Here is a 21008-nt window from a genome sequence, read left to right on the forward strand (position 1 = left end):
TAGAAAAGACAGCGAACACAGAGTAAGAATTTATACATGTATCATCGTCAATTTCAACATCGTTTATTTGTTTGATCTTCTGTATGAAGATATGCATGTCAAATTTTTCTATATTTATTCAACTCGATCATTCTTATAAATGTCGTATGACTATTATTTATTGAATTATCTTCTTTTCTTAAAAAAAAACAAACAACCGTATGGTAGTGTTTCCATATTCCCAAACGAAACAAACAAAAATACAAAAAACAAATAGCAACTTCCAAAAAAAAATTAAAATATCTCTCCATTTCTTCTACACATGTCACTCCCCCTACCCTACCATGGTCTGGGCTGGTACACAATGAACTACCCAACTCTCAATCCACCTCTCTGAAAATCCCCCAAATCCCCTCTGATCCACCACACTTTCCCAATCAATCACCCCCTCGAAACCCTAATTTAGAAACCACATGTCAATTAATCCCTATAAATACACACCCAATCACTCTCGTGTCGATGTTATTGCGACTCATCTTATCATTCCTAAGGCTCCCTCACTCCGATCTCAATCTCTTCATTCTCCAGTTTTTATTCACCGTCTGTTTTGCCCTAGCTCTGCTCTCCTTTGTTAAACACACTGCCTCGAATTACTTCGTGATCGACGATAATTTCGCCCCGAAGATGTCGGAGTTTGTGCAGTGCGAGGTGTGCGGCCAGGCCTCTACGAAGAAGTGCTCCGCCTGCAAATTGGTCCGATACTGGTAATTATATCGTAATTGTCGTATTCGTGGTAGCGTATTTGCTCTCGGTAGCTTTTTAATGAATTTTTGCATAATTATCGTGATGTAGTTTTGGTAATGAATTTGTACATGATTATTGATGTATACCTGCAAATTTAATTATCGTATTCGTGTTAGCGTATTCACTCTCGGTAGTTTTTGTAATGAATTTGTGTGCATGATTATTGATGTCCACCTGCAAATTGGTCCGATAGTGGTAATTATCATAGTGGTAATTATCATATTGGTGTTAGCGTATTCACTCTCGGTTACGGACAGGGTTTCATGTTTGTAATGTAGACAAGATGTAGTTTTTTTAATGAATTTGTGCATGATTAAGATGTCCACCTGCAAATTGGTCCGATAGTGGTAATTATTGTATTCGTGTTAGCGTATTTACTCTCGGTTATCGACAGGGTTTCATGTTTGTAATGTAGAGGTGATATTGAATTTGGGCATGATTACTGATATGAGTTATGACTGACTGTATTGTATAAAGTTTTGGTAGTTATAATATATGTGATCAAACTTTTGTGCCTATGATGTAGGTGATATATTTTACGATTGGGTCTGTAAACGATAAGTGATGTGATTCAACAGGTTATATATTTTATAAACAGACCTATACAAAATTTATATGGAGTTTTGATAATAAATAATGATCGGAGCAATTTAAAAGACTAAAATTTAGTGTAAATTAGGTGAATCTCAGCTAGCTTTTAGTTTGCGGGGTACTTTTGGTCTATTACTTTAAAGCTTTAATTCAGGTTTTTGTTTAGGTTAGATGTTACTTGTTTGGATGGATTTATGATATTTTTTGTTCTGAAGAATGAGATTCTAGAATTGCAGGGGTGGACATTGTTCCAATTTGATTTTTGAGATGTCTTTTAAGTAGATCATTATATTGAGGATGAATTGAATTACTGGAACATGATCATGTATTAAGAGGTTAAGCTTATTAATTATATTTTTGTTTTATTGGAAGAAAATTCTGAATTTGTTTTCTTCTTTTGATAGCTTGAATTGTGCCATCTTATAATAATTCTAGAAAATATATTCTTATAATGATCCAATTTTTCGATACCTATACATTAGATTTGCGATAACATTTGGTTTTCGTAAAGCTAAACCTCTTCAAATATTCTTTTACAACTGAGCTCAAAGTCACTTTATAAAAGCATCAATGCTCCTAAATGTTTGGGTTTTCGGGTATGTGAACTGTGAAGTAAACCCAGACATGGCCTACGCACTCGATATACAGAACATGTTTAGATCCCTAAGTGTCGGGCCAAAAATATTTGCTATGCTACTCTTAAAACTGCTGCTATTGAAGCTTAAGATACAGTAGACATGAGAATTTAAACACGCAAGTAAAAAAAGAGTTGACACAGGTCGACTACTTAAAACCACAACTACACAAACCATCAAGTTACAATCAATAAAACAGAGCTGCCAATCGTATAAAAATCCTACACAGAAACAACCTCCATTGACTCATAAATTTTCATTGAACAACTGTAGAAACAGTCTGGCTATCCCCGAAACACACAGACAGTAAAAATATAATCTTTCCACTAACAAAAGCATCATTAGCTCGTAATCATCAAACATCAATTCCAATCAGCTTATAATTAACAAAACTCATGTACAATCAATCACCAAACTGACAGTTACACAGCTCCAAAACAAACCCAGATCCAAAAAATTCACCACAAATAAACTACTTGGTACTTACCACATCTCTCCCCACAAAAGCAGTAAGACAATTGCTATTTGCTAGAATAAAATTACTCGTGACAATCTTCCCAATTTTACCGAACATAAATAAATACTAGATTTTCTTGCTCGCGCTCCGCGCACGGGTGTCATGATATTGTAGTTGTTTTTTTTTGGCGTTGTGAAATAATTTTTATGATTAAGAACAGAAAATTAAACCATCAAATAATCCCAAATTAAAAATTAAATTTAATAAAATAAAATGTCATTTAAAATCAACATAGCCCGGATGAAAATACTTCGTCCATGATACGAAAACATCAGACTTACCACCCATCATTTCTTCATGCATCATATTTGTATTAGTCTTGCAATTCTTATTTTGAGCAAGTCAAGTTAGACCGTAAGCTCCGAATCTGAAGGTACCTGAAGAAACAATTTCACAACCAGGTGGTTTAGTATCCTTATGCGGTCTTCGTTTCTTCAACCATTTTAATAAATTATCGTTTGAAAATATTTTAAATAAATTTAAATTTCAAATGCTTTGAATTATAGCACTTATCGAATCAATGCTTACGTATTAGTTAAGACAGTTAAAAACAAAAGCTAGAATGAATGCATAATTTGTGGGATTGTGCTAGAATCAATGCTTTGAATTATCGTTTGAAAATATTTTAAATAAATTTAAATTTTAAATCCTTTTTGCTATGAATTATAGCAGTCTATATCCATGTATCGGGAAATATAAAAAAAATTAATATATAAAAATTTCATTATCAAGAGCTAAATTGTAGTGTTAAAAAGTGTTCCATTGATCAGGAAGTATAACAAAAAGTCTTGATTTGGAAATTAAATGTATTGAATATGGAAACCAATATATATTATACAAAAAAGTATTGTAATAATAACACCCAAAATCAGTTAAATCAAATAAATTTTGACTGTTTTTCCTTATTTACATATGGGTTATAGCAGGCTAGACCCATGTATCAAAAAATTTAAAAAGTCAAAATATATAAAACCTTCCTTATCAAGAGTTAAAATTATGGAGTGAGATATTTATTTGAAATTATGACAAAAAGTCTTGATTTGAAAATTGAATATAATGAACATGGAAACTGCAAAAATTTAATAGAAAAGTATTTTAGTAATTAATGTCAAAATCAGTGGAAATCAAATAAAGTCTGACTTCCCTATTTGCATATGAGCTATAACAGTCGAGATCCATGTATCTGAATATTTAAAAATCTAATATATAAAAACTTCCTTATCAAGAACTAAAATTGTGGAGTGAAAAAGGACTCCATTAATTTGAAATTATAACAAAAAGTCTAGATTTGAAACTTGAATATAGTGAATAGGGAAACATCTTCATATTATACAAAAGAAATAAATGCCAAAATCATTGAAAATCAATATTTTGACTACTTTTCCCTATTTACATATGAGTTATAGCAGGTTAGATTCATGTATCTGGACAGAAATTGCGTCATATTCATTCTCAGTGGTTCTTGTCAAACAACAATGACACAGATAAGATGTAAACAAAAAGTCTAGATCAATAAGCAGATGTTGAGGAAAAGTGAATATAAATCTTCACACGATGAGCATCCGATAGTTGCATGGACGAATCATCTCTATTCAGCAGCTGCAAGGAAAACTCAATAACAAAAAGTGGCTCAATAATGCATTAGAGTACATATGTGCATCCTAATCACTATCAATACGAAAGGAAATTATGCAAAAATAATCGTTAGAACTCAAAAATAATCTCAAATTCCTGGAACATGAAATCAATAGAAATCGTGAGGACAGATTTCTCAGCTTTTCTCTGTAGCAAATTATCAAACACGTTAAATACAAAATCATATACTGATTATGATACCTGCAGCGTTCAAACAACAAACTTCAGAACCCGTTCAACAATAATAGAATAAACAAATATACACAATGGAGCAAATATTGTAAATTAAGCTGGAAATAGTGCAAACCTATTTCACGACCAATGGTGTTATTCTCTTTTTGACTTCGAGACGTCATCCCTTGTCGAAGCATCGTCGCAAAAGGACTTTGACAGATACTACCTGATGGATACACGGATCAACGCGTTTTGTGCAAGATAAGTAGAATTCTATTATTAAATAAAGTAAATAAGCGCAAAGCAAAGTTCGTAGGTAGAAAAATTAATGTGAAAAGAAAGCCAAGATCAGTAGTACTGCAGTAAAATCCAATCGAGGACACAAATCAGTTCGAAAACTAAGCAAGAAAACATACTCGTCACGATTAGAGGCTTGGAAGAAAGAATGGTTTTGAATGTGAAATTAAAATTATCTGCTTTGATCTGATAAGAATATCATATGCAAATAAGTAGTAAAGCTTAAATCTGAACTGACGTCGTGATCAGTGGCACGATTCAAGGATGCGTGATTAATGCTATTTTGAAATTCAAATCTTGATATGATGATCGTGATATGATTTGAATGTGCTCTCAGATCCAACGATACTCGGGTCGGGTTTCTTGAAGATCCGAAATGTTTCATCGCAGTGTTAATTTGAATAAGAAGATGCGGGGTCGAACCGGAAGCTTGATGGGTTGATCCACTCTAATGTGAAATTACCATATCAGCCTTAAAAAAGAAAAATAAAAATAAAGATGAATACAAACAATCAAGGATATGAGGTCTTGATGACGGTTATATATATATCCACTCTCTACCAAATATATAGATATATAGACATATACATATATACATAGATATGAAATCAATCAAACAAATTAGCATAATATATATATCCACTCTCTACCAAATATATGGATATATAGACATATACATATACATAGATATGAAATCAATCAAACAAATTAGAATAAATAAAATCGTTGTTTTAATTCTTGTCATACTATTGTTTAACGAAAGCTATAATCAAGGAAATTTGAATCTAAAATTGAAGAGAGACAACCATATGATTCCAATTTTGCAAATTTTTAGATGGTAATGGAAAGAATCGAATGAAATTCACTCCATTCCCATTCTGAAGCACCAATCATGCATATAATCAACCAGAGCTAAATATTGACCACATGTGCCTTCTAAATTGCTTACAATTTCTGATCCTCAAAAGATATTATTTTTCAAATTAAATTAAAAAAATTCAAACCAATTAAATATATAAAAAGCAGCTGATTGAGCATGCTTAAATATCAACTAAATGCTGCTTCACACACCCTACCATTGCGACGCTCTGTTAGTGCTTTAGTATATAATTTTGAACTAATTTCATATTTATTTTAAAGAGTAAAGTTCAGTGGAGACCCTAAATTAATCGGAGACTTGAAGACCACATCTTACACCATTCATTCAATTATGATCCAACCGTTCATCTTGTTTTATTTTTTAATTAAAATAAATCACATTAAAGAATTTACTTGTATCTTATACCAACTATGTATCACGACGAAAACAATATACTGTGCAATCACGTTGAGCCAGAAAGAGATGATGCAGAACAATATGCACAATAGTTTGTAAGATCGATGTGCGGAATAATATTTTGATGATGCAGAACATACAAGTTTCTTAGATATTTTCATCCTGCAACGAAGGGGATGGAAAGGAGTGTATAGAACATTTTGTCCCCCATATATAGTCTCTTGTTCTCAGTATTTGTCTCTGTAGATCTAGTACTGTGAGAAGTTTATATGTTCCATTATCGTGCAACGTATACTTAGTAGTGCATCTTTGATTAGTTATTAATTTAAGTGTATTGTTTAAACAAATATGCAGCAGACATACTCCTACTTTTTAAGATTTAATTGTTCTGCATTTTTTATCCTGCAATTCTGCGATCTAGTGAAGAATGAGTCACGAAAATGATAAGCGATTGAACTGAAGTACAACATTTTCTAGTTGAGTATTTGACTTGCTTCTATTTAATTCTTGAAAACTTGAGATTGCAGGACAACTTAATCCTAATTTTTATGGAGAAATTAGGGTTCAAGAGATAAAGACTCATTAAATGCTAATACATGTAACTGCCAAGGGAGTCAGTTATGCACGTAAAAAATGCATACACATATAAATAAAAATACGAGTATTAATTATATGACAAAACTAAAAAAAACTGATCATTGGATGTTATCAAAATGAATGGTGGATGTTATGGTCTCCAATACTCCAAAGATTTATGGTCTCCATAGAACTTGACTCTTATTTTAAAATAAAAAATAAGAGAGTAAAACATATATAATGACGCATCTCACATTTTTTATATATAAGAATTACTTTATCAAAACTAAAAAATAAAATAATGAAGAAAACGATAACACATAAATAAATTGAACAAAATAATAGTCAAATCATAATTTTTTAAAGTATAACATATTTATTCGTGCATTAATACCTTATTCTTTTTAATATAATCTTATGAAAATATTTTAACTTTACTTTATTTTTAAATATTTTAAGAAAAGACGATTAGTAGTTTAAGAGGTAATCACTCTTTCAATCTATTGAATTTCTTAATGCAATATCATACAAAAATCTTTTAAGTGCTTAGGAAGTCTTTACAAATTTAATTCGAAAGAGATAAGCAAAAAATTACAATTAAAAATAGGTAAATATACAAAAATATATATATATATGTAGATGTGAAATAAATTAAATGTATAAAGATAAGAAAATTATTGTTTGAAATTTTCATAAATATATTATAATTTTAAATATTTTAAGATAAGATGATCAACAATTTAAGAGATAATTCAATTTTTGAATTTTTAATTTTTCATGCAACATTGTACAATAAAGTCTTCAGAGTGCTTAGGATGTCTTCTCATATTTAATCAATGAGAAATTGGAAGTAATTAATTACAATTATAAATACGCAAATATATGGATATACACACACATATGAAATCAATTAAAAGAATCAAAATAAGTAAAATAAAGTCTGTTACAATTAGTAAACTTCCCGTGCAAGTTATACTAATTATTCAATTAACATACTTGAAACCGGAGGAGAAAAATAAAAAAGATGAGAGAGATACCGATGAATTTGAGTTTTTAAAATAGATGATAAGAATTGATTTGATTTTGAAAAACAATCAATGCTTTACATATTAGTTAAGACAATTAAAAATAAAAGCTGGAATGATTGTAAGGAAGGAAAGAAAAAATAGGATACATACTAAAAATGACAGCCATTCAACATGAATTAATTGTGTCATAACGACATGGAAGGAAGAAAAGGAAAAAATATCAGCCATTCAATAGGAATCAATTTTGTCTGTAGTATGCAATGAATAGGAAGCACAAATTAAGGCTGAAATTATGAGATTACATATTTATAGTAATCAATGAGCTGGATTTTACGTGGCATTTACGTGGCTTTTACGTGGCTTTTAAAGAATGAGGTGGACTTTGTGACTGGGCATCATTCAGGAATTATTATATAAATAGATATTCGAACTGGATTCATATACTGGATTTAAGTTTTAAAATAATACTTAAAGGTATCTAATCACGTGTACCACGCAACACAGACTAAGCACTAAATTATACAGTCATGAACTACCACTAACATTGTAATAACAAAGTCAATATATTTTTTCCACCTTTTTTTGATCAAATCCATTAACACCAATACACAAATAGGCACATCAAGATATACATGTACAGAGATATAAAGACATGTACCTCCCTGACATTGCCTCGTCGAGCACCAATATGAAGCATAGTCCACCCCCTATCATCCCTATCACCACCTCCACCCCTCGAAGCTCGTCTACTCCCACGTCTCGGAATCAAACCCCCAGAACCACTCAAAACACATAACCAACAGACCCTTTTCAAATCTTTTTTCTTTAACCGAGATAAATCACTACAAGCACTAAAGATGCAACCTTTAAGCTAAATAGCAACAAACAAAATTGCTTTTCAAATTAAACAGACCCTCTTCAAATTCTTCCTTCTTTAACCTAAAAAAATCAACATAAGCAATAAAGATGCAATCTTTAAGCTAGAACACAATCAAGAAAGCACACTGAACAATATAAAGATACAATTTTTATAGCAAAATTAGCGAGAAAAAGAGTGGTGACAAGTGGGATTCAAGCCAGGGCCAAGAACACGGAGTTTAGTGAGGTGATTTGAGCCAGATGGTGATGAAAATTGTGGGAGAAGAAGAGATATTATCATAATATATACTGGGTTTTCTCCATTCATCAGAAACTTACACAACCATCAAAATCTGATAAGTAAAATGGAGAGAGGAGGGGAGAGGGAGCGAGGGAGGGAGAGAGAGAAAGAGAGTAATACACTGAATACGGGAAATTTCTTCATCATGATCCATTCCATCGCCTTGTAAATTCTGCTGCGAGAACGGCAAATAAATAATGGGTTTTCTCTATTTATCAAGAAACTTACACAACCACAATCAAAATCAGACAAGTAAAATGGAGAGAGGAGGGGAGGGAGGGGGAGAGAGATAGAGAGTAATACACTGAACTCAGGAGGTTTCTTCATCACGATCCATTCAATCTCCTTTTAAATTCTGGCGCGATAACGCGACTTATCATCTAAATAAAAGCCTGAGATCCAAATAAAGAAGCAAACAAAATTAGATTGAATTAAAAAAAACGTAGAGAGCGAGAAAAGGTATATAGAATTGCAGAGACTGAGAGTCTGGAAGAAAAGCCACTCGAGATCCCAACAGCAAAAGGACACGCGAAATAGAAAACCAAAAGCTCGCAACTGATAGTAATTAATAAGCTATAAAAATAGAGAATAAATAAAAAAAATACAAAAATCAGACAATTGCTAGAAAAACAGGGATATTGGAGGAAGGTTTTGGGAGCTGCCACGTCATCCATCCCAGGAACCTCCTTTATATAAATATAAAGATGTATATGAATTACAAAATTCAGTATAGTACTCTAGCTTGTTTCTTCTTTCCACCAAGGCCAAAATTAACCTCATCCTTAATCTTATGTAAAACATAATTACACTGCACATGTTACAGTACATGTATACTTTATATAGTGCATGCATGAATTTAGTTTTCACATATGATATAATTATTATAGAAGTAATTTTAAATCAAATACATTGCATGTGACTGATTCTTGTTTTTCAAAAATAATGAATTATAATTTGTAAACATATAGAAATTCGGTAAAATAATAAAATATTACTTTATCAATAAAGTAATAAAATATTATTATATCGATAAAATAATAAATTCGTGTTAGCGTATTCACTCTCGGTAGTTTTTGTAATGAATTTGTGCATGATTATTGATGTCCACCTGCAAATTGGTCCGATACTAGTAATTATCATATTCGTGATAGCGTATTCACTGTCCGTTATGGACAGGATTTCATGTTTGTAATGTAGACATGATGTAGGTTTTGTAATGAATTTGTGCATGATTATGATGTCCACCTGCAAATTGGTCCGACACTGGTAATTGTTTTATTCGTGTTAGCGTATTCACTCTTGGTTATCGACAGGGTTTCATGTTTGTAATGTAGACGTGATATAGTTTTTGTAATGAATTTGGGCATGATTATCGATGTGATTGAAAATTTAGCGTGTTTGTAATGTATGTGATGTAATATATACACGATTACTGATATAAGTTATGACTGACTGTATTGTTTAAAGTTTTGGTAGTTATAATATATGTGATCAAACTTTTGTGCCTATAATGTAGGTGATATATTTTACGATTGGGTCTGTAAACGATAAGTTATGTGATTTAACAGGTTATACATTTTATAAACAGACCTATATAAAATTTATATGGAGTTGCGATAATAAATAATGATCGGAATTCGGAGCAATTTAAAAGACTAAAATTTAGTGTAAATTAGGTGAATCTCAGCTAGAATTTAGTTTGCGGGGGTACTTTTGGGTCTATTAGTTTAGAGCTTTTTTCAGGTTTTATTTAGGTTAGATGTTACCTGTTTGGATGGATTTATGATATTGTTTGTTCTGAAGAAGGAGATTCTAGAATTGCAGGGGTGGACATTGTTCCAATTTGATTTTTTGAGATGTCTTTTATTCTTTTAAGTAGATCATTATATTGAGGATGAATTGAATTACTGGAACATGATCATGTATGAAGAGGTTAAGCTTAATTTATATTTTTGTTTTATTGGAAGAAAATTCTGAATTTGTTTTCTTCTTTTGATAGCTTGCATTGTGCCATCTTATAATAATTCTAGAAAATATATTCTTATAAAAGATTTTTTTAGTTGTCTTAGTGTACGTAGTTTCTTTCTGCCTCTTACAGGGCATGGATCCTTGTGCTAAAGTATTGATTCCTTGATTCCTATTGATTCCTTGATTAACTAATTATTATTTCTGGTTCTCTTTTTTTTTTTTTGTGCTAAAATTGTTAGCACAATCCTTAGAGGAACCTTCATAAATTGTAGTCTGACTAGTAGCTTGGCTTACTTGTTTCTTCTACCTACCGGAGTCCTTCGTTTCTATCAGAAATCTCTGTAATCAATTAATTAAATTTAGCAAATATGTTTGAATTAAGTAATTATCCTCCCAAGTAGATTTATACACACTGTGGTGCCGCTACGTCATGATGAGGCATGAGCATATTATTATGATGCCGAGTACTCATTGCAATAATAACTCTGGGGAAATAGGTGTATCAGTGTTATTAAAGGGATTCTAGTCTTTTTTAAGTCAGGTACACTAGCAGTCTAGTATAAATAGGATTTTAAGTGATGATTGCAGTTATTATTGGAATGAAATGGTAATAAAATACCACATCATCTCCATCACTCTCTCTCTACTATTTCTCTTGTTAAACTCTTATCTTTCTCCGCAAGTTCCATCTGATCTCAGTCTTCTCCTTACAAGTCTGACCTTATTTCTCTGTTATCTATCTCTAATCTGCTATATCTCTTTGTTATAGTGCTATATCTACACTGTTTCTACTTAAAGTGTACAGAAAACTACAAAATTACTTGAGAACTCATTTAGGAATTCAATGCTTCCTGACACTCTAAGTTAATCAAACTGTTGATAATTTATTTGGATGTTTTGTAGAGTCTTCTTTTTTTTAGGAACTCAAAGAAACTAGGTCTAGAACCCCATAATTAATAACAGGAAACACCTCTGTGTGATGCTATAACATAAATGGGTAGGGCCTTATTCTCATAAAATTTAAAATTTTGAGTGTGCATCATATCAAGTGTTTCTCTATTGCAACATTTTAATGTTTATCTGATGGACATAGTAGATAGTGATGATGTTTCTACCAAGTTCTGGTTTTACACTTTTCAATTAATAGAAATTGCGGGAGAGTTTTTCTATGAAGATGAAAAGCAATTGATTTCGAATTATAATTTCTTATCTACCGGTGTATATAATGTTTTGAAATTTAAAGCACTTCTCTCTCTCTACACACACACACACACACGCATGTATATAATACAGTTTACAATGTAAATGAATTGCTTTAAGTCATTTTTCTACAGCTTTATCCAAGAGGGTCATTCGACCTTTAATTTATAAATTTCTATTTCTTTCCATTAGTTCTGAAGCTTGTCAAAAATCCCACTGGAACTCTGAGCACAAAAAAACATGCAAGAGTTTTCAATTATCTAACAAAGCAAATTTAAAGCCGTCTGGATCTGGGGTACAATTGAAAATACCATCTACCGCTCGTCGACAATCTTTTAAGAATCTCAAAGATCCGAATCAGGTAAATTTATTTCAAGTGGCTATTAGTTTCCTCATCTAATAACTTTTAGGCCTTTTCAACTCTTTTACGAGAATATGATATGTTGGGCGCCAATGTTTTTTCAGGTTTTGTTCTCCTATGATGAATTTGTGCAACTCTTTAAACGGGAGAGAACAGGCACCCGACCTTGTGGCCTTTTAAATTGTGGAAACAGGTTTGTGCTGTCATATATGTTGCCAACACATAAAGAAATTCCCTATTAGCAAATATATATTCTCCCTTTACTAATATTTCCTGGTATTTGGAATTTAATGGTAAAGAATTATCCTTTAACAGCTAAAATTTGTTACAGCAAAATTATTTTAAGTTGTGATATATTTCTTAAGCATGTGTTAGTGCGAGAGAGTGAAGTGAAATATCAGCCACTACTTCCCTCAAGTTTTTTTTATGTTTACTTGTGCTGCCTTAAGAACTTTATGCTTTCCCTCATCTATTACCTGCTAGTTCTGAAAAACGTTATCTTATCATGTGTTTTACCCAGTTGCTTTGCCAATGTGGTTCTACAATGTCTTGCATGCACCCGGCCGCTAGTTGCCTACTTACTCGAGAAGGATCATCGAAGAGAATGTAAATATGTTCCCCTTATCAATTTGAAGTCTTGAAATTTGCTTCAGAAGTTTTTATCAAATTTTGTTAATAAATAATTGTTCAATATTACAATTCATATTTAACTCACTTTTTTTTTTTAAATTTCTGTTATGTTCCTTAGGTTGGAGAAATGATTGGTGTTTTATGTGTGAACTTCAGAGCCATGTTACAAGAGCTACCCAAACTTCACAGCCATTCTCCCCACTTGAAATTCTCGCACGATTACCTAATATTGGAGGTAATCTTGGGTATGGAAAGCAAGAAGATGCTCATGAATTTATGAGGTAGCTCATAGCTTCTTCTTTTGCAAACATGTTTTCTATATATATTATTTAATATTAATTTTTTTCGTGCTGAGGTAACATGTAAATGAATCTAAATAATTGAACTCCCACATAAAGCTATATACTGAACTAATAAATCAGACTCGTAATTTTGTACCATTAGATTTGCCATAGACACAATGCAATCAGTGTGCCTTGATGAATTCGGTGGAGAAAAGGTTGTTCCTCCCAGGGCACAAGAGACGACTCTTATACAACATATATTCGGCGGTCAACTTCAATCACAGGTGAATTCACTGACAAAGAAACATTAGCTTCTTTACTGTAACAAGAAACTACAATTTTATTATAGATTAGATAAAATAACAGGAATGTGTAAAAATGCTGTAGTTTCTGTGCTGCCTGTTGTACCTTTCGATTCGCATTGTAATCATTGCATTACCCTACTTTCACATGCTCTTTGGATACGACACTTGCAGTACTATTATGGAGATCTCAGAACAATCAACATTTTAATTTTTTTTAACCATAAACGTTTTTTTAAAAAGTGATTATCTAGATAAAAGGTTATATTTGTAATTTTAATTACATTTTTACATCTCTAGCTTCCTCCCATCCTGCCACTCACGGAAATCTCTTTCTAGCCTTGCTTTTCTTTTTTCCAAAACGGAATTTCGGAACCAGAAAAGAGTGTTTTACGATTTTATTTCTATAATTTTGCCTTGCTTGATGTGGACTGACTGAATTGTAATTTATGATATGTCTTTTAAAATTTAAATTAAAAATTTAGTAGAAAGGGTTCTTACTGATTAATTCAAAGCATGCTTTATTACTGACAATCTAGTTTGTTGCTATGTCTCTCAGCTTTCTGTTAATAGATGGTTTTGTTAATTATAAATTGAACTAGATTTGCCTATTTGAGCATAGTGAGGTGCGCTTTAAAGTGGAAATTTGAAGTCTTCGAAATTTTCAGAAACTTGTTATTGGATTTAGTTGGAGAGTTGCATCCCTATAGTTGTTCCTGATGGTGACGAGAACTGCGCAGCCCTAATGAAGTTCCTTTTGGCACTTGCTTTTTGTTCCTGGAACATATGTTTACTTGGGTATTTAATTGGAAGGGGACGGGGCTGTTGCAAGATGGTTGTGGATTGACAAATTCTGTAGATTGCATGTCACTGACCCAGCTCACTTATTTCAGCAAAATATTAGAGTACTTGTATAACACAATCATTTTATCGGTGTTATGATCATAATTGAGCAATCCATGTGACTTGGGTAGAAAGAAGTTTTTTTTCTTTTTAGATGATTTTGTACATACAGTGCTTCTGAAATGTTGTCCCACTAATGTTCCGTAATTTCAAATGCTAATGATTCACATCCATATGCATTTCCGGCTGATTTTAAGTGAAGTTCTCTAGGGTCTCTAGACATAAATAGTTTCATTATACACTATATTATTGTTTTTATGTCTCTGGGTTTGTGCAGCTACCTTTGATTGTATGCACTATATGTTATTTCTATCTCATATGGTGTATTCATCTATAAATTATATGTATGTATATATTGCACAGGTGAAATGTACGAAGTGTGAGAATGTTTCTAATCAGTTTGAAAATATGATGGATCTAACTGTTGAAATGCAAGGAGACGCCACATCCTTAGAGGAGTGCTTAGATCAATTTACCATCATGGAGCGCCTTCATGGAGATAATATGTATAAGTGTGACGGGTAATGTACATTACAACTTATATATTCATATTTAAATCCTGTTCATTTCTTTTATAAGAGAATTTGTCAGCTAAATATTGAGATAAGTAATACATGTACTTTATGTTACTCTGTCTGTTATAATTATATAGTGATAGCAGATGTACATTGTTGTCGATGTACATTTTAATCTACAGCGACAATCTTTTAACTATTTACTTAAATTGAGCATAAATCGTTTTATCTTAATATAGTTGTAACTTTTGATGTATAGATGCAACGACTATGTCCTGGCATGGAAGCGACTTACTATAAGACGAGCTCCAAATATTCTTACTATTGCCTTAAAAAGATTTCAGGTTTGTGTTACATATTTTTGGTGTATATGTGCATAGATTGGATTAGCTAACCAAGGTTCATGTTATATAGAAAACCATACTCTGAAGCATTTTTGCATTCTAGAGTCGCTAAATGGTACTACAGTGAATTTTAAAGTTTAATTTGCTTTATTAAAAGTTTCTTATATAACATATTACAATAACTTTATTCTCTTTTTTTTAATCTCATCCTCTTTCAATCAAGTAATGTGCACCGACTACGCTTGACTTTTCTCATCCTGACATCACTTCTTACAGAGTGGTAGATTTGGAAAACTTAATAAGAGGGTTAGTTTTCCTGAGACATTGGATCTTAGTCCGTACATGAGTGAAGCAGACGATGATGGCAATGTTTATAAGTTATATGCTGTTGTTGTTCATGTGGACATGCTAAATGCATCATATTTTGGTCACTACATTTGTTATACAAAGGATTTTTCTGGAAACTGGTACAGGATCGATGACTGTAAGGTATTTTTTCCATTACATTTTTCTCTTAAGTAATCATGATGCTCAATTTACAAGCACTTCTGTGTAGATTATGTTAACAATAACACACCAGATTTTAGTTTTTTACTCCTTCCGTCCCTTTGATTTCTATACACTTTCCTTTAATGGATGTCCCACTCAATTCTATACATTTTAAAATTTTCCCAAAACAGTAACCTTTATATAATATAAAAATCGTAACCACTCAGGCACTCACTATTCTCATCCACTTTTCCAAATTTATCAGTTAAATATTGATTGGTCCCACCACTTTTCCCACTTTTCTTTCTCTTTCTCATTACTTTATACTACTTTATAAACTTTTCTTAGTCTCCTTGTCCAATCCAAACGTATATATCGCAGAGGGATGGAGGGAGTATTATTTAAGATATGCTTTGCTTTTCTAAGCTTAGACATCCTTGAAAATCACAGTAACCAGTAAATGCCATCTTCATGAGCCCATGCAATAATAATTTTTGCAATTCTATATGGGATTGATTATTAGTTAGATAAATAATATACACATGCTCTACTGTTATAATTTGTCTAATTTTTGGCCTACTGGCCTTAAACAATCACGAGGTACATTCTCATGTCCACTTAAATGCATAATACATTAGCAACTGACAATCTAGAAAACAATTTTTATTCTTTTTGTAAAAATAAATTAGATGATCAGGTCAGCCCTACTTGGCTGCCTGCTGTGAGTTGCCACTTATTATATAATCCGCCGATTGCGAATGCACCTGTCTCAATTGTACCACAAATAATTTAATCATATAATGGTTACCAGATCTCTTTATATATCAGGACTAAAATAATATTCAGTCTTAGAAATAGAATCGGCAATATGTGCACAATATTGCTTCCTCTGGACAAGTATCTGTAGACAGATTTAACAGACAGAGAACCATAATATTCATCTACGCTTGCATGCATCTGCCGTTCTTAATTGTATGCACTACTTCTGTTCTGATTTAAAGTTCATTATATGTTCAGGTTTATAAAGTTGAAATGGATGAGGTTCTTTCACAGGGAGCTTATATGCTCTTATACAGCAGGTTATTCTCTATCCATTTTAAATGTTTTTGGTAACAGTGCCAGTAACAAGCATCTCCTCACCATTTCTCTCATGTAGTTTAATTTTTTTGCCATGTTTTCCTCAGAGGTCTTTTTGTTTAGAGAAGTTATTGGACTCATAGTGCCCTGTAGTTGCTAACCAGATGATGTAGTAATATAGTTTTCTGATGAATTTACTTCCTACAGCTTGTGTAGTAGTATAGTTAGGTAGGTAAAGAATTTAAATACAATGCATTAGGTTTTAAAGTGTTCATGTGTAAAATTTCAATGAGCTGTTCGGTTGTGGAGTGATAGTATATAGTATAAACAATGTTGTCTGGTGTAGATTTTAATAAATTGTCTTCGAAGTAGAGTAGGGATTCACAGTTAGGTGCAATTTTAATGATGATTTGTTCAACATTTTTAGTGAATGAGTCTTTATGGAGGAGTGCTTATGTTGTATCTGAGCTTTTATTCTGAACAAGTGTTGTAATATTTGTTACCTGAAAAACTATCATAACTGGGCGTGTATCTATTAGGCTCCTCTTTTCTGGGTTAATGCCAGAAAATCAATTTCCCAAGATATTGATAGTTTTAACATTTAGTTGCTGACGATGTTTTAGCAATTAAAGACTGTAATTGTGAGCATTTCGTTTCATGTTGAAGTCAAAAAAACACGTATCAGTATTTGTTGTACATCTGAATGCTTTACTAGTCAGAGTTTTATTTGCATGTACTTTGTAGGGTTTCTGCCAGAGCATCATGCCTAAACCCCATCGAACCTGCAAGTAAACATGGAGGGGAAAAGCTGGAAGTGGCCCTAGAGGTTGGGCCCAGTGCAAAACAAGCTGTTGAAGAATTCTCAGCAGTAGATTCTATTGATAGTCCTATTGTCTCTGGCCCCTGTCTGTCAGTTACTAACTCACAAGAAATGAATTCTGGATGTGAAGATGCAAAAGATTTAGAAATGGTAGATTCCGAGGCAAGTTCATCTGCATTAACCGATCTTGATATTCATGGAAGCACTTGCTGTAATGAAGCTGAAGGAAGTCTTTCTGATCTTGAAATGTCTCAGGGGCAAATTTCGGAGGTAAGCAGCTCCATTATAACACAACCAAATAATGAGCCGGAGCAACCTTTCCCTGTGTTTGAGGTTGAAAACAAGGATATGGCTGTTGAAAGTAGGGGCAAGATGCATGCTCTAATAAACCCCTTAGATAATGACATTGAGCCTTGCTCGAATGGTGTCTGTGGGAATGGAGACCATGCTGATGCTGGTGCAACTTTAAATACTGGTGAAGTTTTAAATAATACATGCCTATGCAGTTCTACTGGCAAGGTAGAGAAGGTAAAAGAGTCTGGAAAGGATATGCCCTCTTCTCAGATCACTGCTGGAGCTGGCAAGTACAATGGAAGAAATTCATCAGGATTAAAACCAAAACCACTTTTTGCCAGTGGCTTTCTTGAAAAGCATCCCCTAAATAAACAATCCAAGGAAGAAATAAAAGCCCCAGTGCAGATCGGTCAATTGGCTTCAGTTTGTAACTATAATGGTAAAAAAAATTCAGATCCTGATTTATCTAGCAAGAATGAGAATGGCACCGGAGGCGGTGGACCTCATATTCTGTCTGGCATTCCACGAAAGCAAACTGCAAAATCGGAAGATGGGGCCACTAGCAAAGTTACGGATTCTCATACCCCAGCAATGAGAAGTTCTGATTCTATCGATGTGCCTCTGGACAGCTTAGATAATGGGAATAGTAGTTCATCCGGTGAAGTGAGTATCCCAGTTAGTAATGGTGTTACTTTTAACTCAACTACAGCTGGAGTGTTAACTGAACTGCACTTTTCTTTTTCTAATTCTGACGGAAAGCCCAAGAAATTGGAGATTAATAAGGATTCACTAGCTTTACCTGTCAACAAAGATGTATCAGCAGGGGGAAAAGATGGACGAAAACATTCAGGATCAGAATCGAAGCCACTTTTACGTCCTGGGTTTCTCGGAAAGCACCCCAGGGAAAAGTATTCAAAACAAGAAGCAGTAGTTCCTGCTGAGATTGGTAATGCATCTTCTAATTCTGCTTGTAAACTAAATGGCACAAGTAGCAACAGATATGTACTTCCTGGTATATCTCGTGAGTATATGGGGGATAGTGAAGATGGAGATTCTTATGTTGGGAACAGTAGTAGCTCAGATATTTAAGAAAAACAAAGTATTTAATTACAAAACAAGGAGTAGCTATAGAGAGTTCCAGACTCCAATTGATGTACCAATGACACTTGGCAGTAAAGCAGACCTCTACCGGCCATCGAGATTATCGAGATTAATCCCTTATTATCAGTGCCAGACTGATCAATTGATGAATAGCAGACCGTTCAGAAATATTTCAGTTGCTGAATGTTAAAAGTTTGCTTTTGATTAGACTTAACCATTGATACTTATTATCTGGACATTAGTGGGATGATGATGAAGAAGCAGCTATTCTTTCTAGCACCCTTTCGTATCTTTTAGACTAGGAGATAGCAGTGCAGTTTGATTTTTTCGTAGAAGTTTATGGCAAATTATATATAGGATTAAATTAAGTATCAGGTTTAAGCTGGATAGAATTATTTGTTAATTGTTTAGTGCCTGGGCAAAAATTGATTTGCGGCACTACTATTAGGAAATTGTTTTGAACAGGCATAGTGAGGAACTTTGGGGTTTCTTTAATTATATACCAATGTCGTGTCTGTGTCATCTTGGGTGCGAAATTCTTAGAATCTTTGGTTGAAGGTCTGTGTAATTGCACTGCTTGAAACTTGAGCCAAGAGCATCTCTAATGGGCTCATTAGAGCATCTCCAATGGCGTTGGCTATAATCGTTGGCTAAATTGGATCTGTAAGACATTATGTAAAATTTGCTGAACCTATAAGACATTTTGCTTCAATGGTACTGGCTATATTGGTTGGCTATAATTTAAAAATAGTGTGTTATTAATATTTTAAATTGTTAAAATAGAATATATCAGTTCAATATGGTAATAAATGATGTACAATCTTCCTACAGATTTTCTTACAGATCTGTAGAGGTTCGACAAATTTAGCCATCCATAGGAGGTTGGCTAAATATATAGACAACAGGTGAGCATGGTTGGAGTTGAATTTTTGGAGTTGTTGGCTAAATTTTTTTATTTTAAGTATGCCAACTCACCTTTTAGCCAAGGGTTTTAGATGGTTGGAGTCTTGGAGATGCTGAGATGCTCTTAGACAAGTTTTTATCTCTAGATTTAATGAGCAAGTCAAGAATTAATGCTTTAATGGGTTTTTAGAAATTCTTTAAAAATTTAAGAGCATAATCACTTTTTTCTCTATTAAAAAAGTATCTAGTAGCTTAACTTTTTATTTATGAATATAATATTAATTTCTCTTCAATTTCTCTTCTCTTTTAGTTAACTTTTCTACTCTCATTTATATAAAATATAAAATATGAGTAAAGAGTTAAGGTAAAAAATAATACTGAAGTTCTTATGTTTTTCGAAAGTTACATTTTATATTATCGATTAGTGAATGACTTAGGAGTATCATTGGAGTGCTATGACAACTCTATTTTAAGTCGCAGGAGACTATGCATGATCTTCTTCGCTGGACACCTTAAAAGTAACTCAATAACTATATACTTGACCTCATTTTGTTTTTGGGACGTCCCAAAAAAAATAACCTACAATACTTATTATTTTTGAACATTACTTTTCATTATAACATCCACTATCTCTATATTTTATACGCTTTTTTTATTAAATAAACACTATTACACCCATTACTTTTCTCTACTATCTCAAATCTATTATTAAATATTGATGGGTCCCACCACTTTACCCACTTTTCAACTACATTTACTACCTTTTCTTAATCTCCGTGAAAGTCAAACCAGTTCAAATAAATTGGGACGGAGGGAGTATCACTTACTTACGAATATTTTTAAGATGATCAAAATATTTTACTTACAAGAAATCAACCTTTATGATCTTTAATGATTTCTATAAATAAGAAATCAACCTTTAAATCAGAGAACTATTCAGAGAGTTCAACCTTCGGTTGTATTATTTCCTAAGCAATCAACCTTTAAATCAGAGAACTATTCAGAGAGTTCAACCTTCGGTTGTATTATTTCCTAAGCTTACTAAGTTGCTTCCAAACTCTTTCCTAAAACATACTCTCTCTGTTCCCCTCCGTCCTCCTTTGAGTTGTATACAACAAAGACAGAGTCATCGCATGCACCTTAATG

The 21008-nt window shown here is 32.7% G+C and overlaps 1 protein-coding gene across 1 annotated transcript; it reads left to right on the forward strand.

Annotated features, from left to right (window-relative positions):
• Window positions 1–284: 284 nt before the first annotated feature.
• LOC108216112 (ubiquitin carboxyl-terminal hydrolase 18) lies at window positions 285–19481 on the forward strand. Its single transcript, XM_064090015.1, has 11 exons — window positions 285–743; window positions 12032–12200; window positions 12305–12393; window positions 12721–12806; window positions 12949–13111; window positions 13275–13398; window positions 14683–14840; window positions 15094–15178; window positions 15455–15667; window positions 16685–16746; window positions 17489–19481. The coding sequence occupies exons 1-11, from the start codon at window positions 499–501 to the stop codon at window positions 18945–18947; spliced, it is 2853 nt and encodes a 950-aa protein (XP_063946085.1). The 5' UTR covers window positions 285–498; the 3' UTR covers window positions 18948–19481.
• Window positions 19482–21008: the final 1527 nt, after the last annotated feature.

This window comes from Daucus carota, chromosome 1, assembly GCF_001625215.2.
Source record: "Daucus carota subsp. sativus chromosome 1, DH1 v3.0, whole genome shotgun sequence".
NCBI classification, from domain to species: Eukaryota; Viridiplantae; Streptophyta; class Magnoliopsida; order Apiales; family Apiaceae; genus Daucus; species Daucus carota.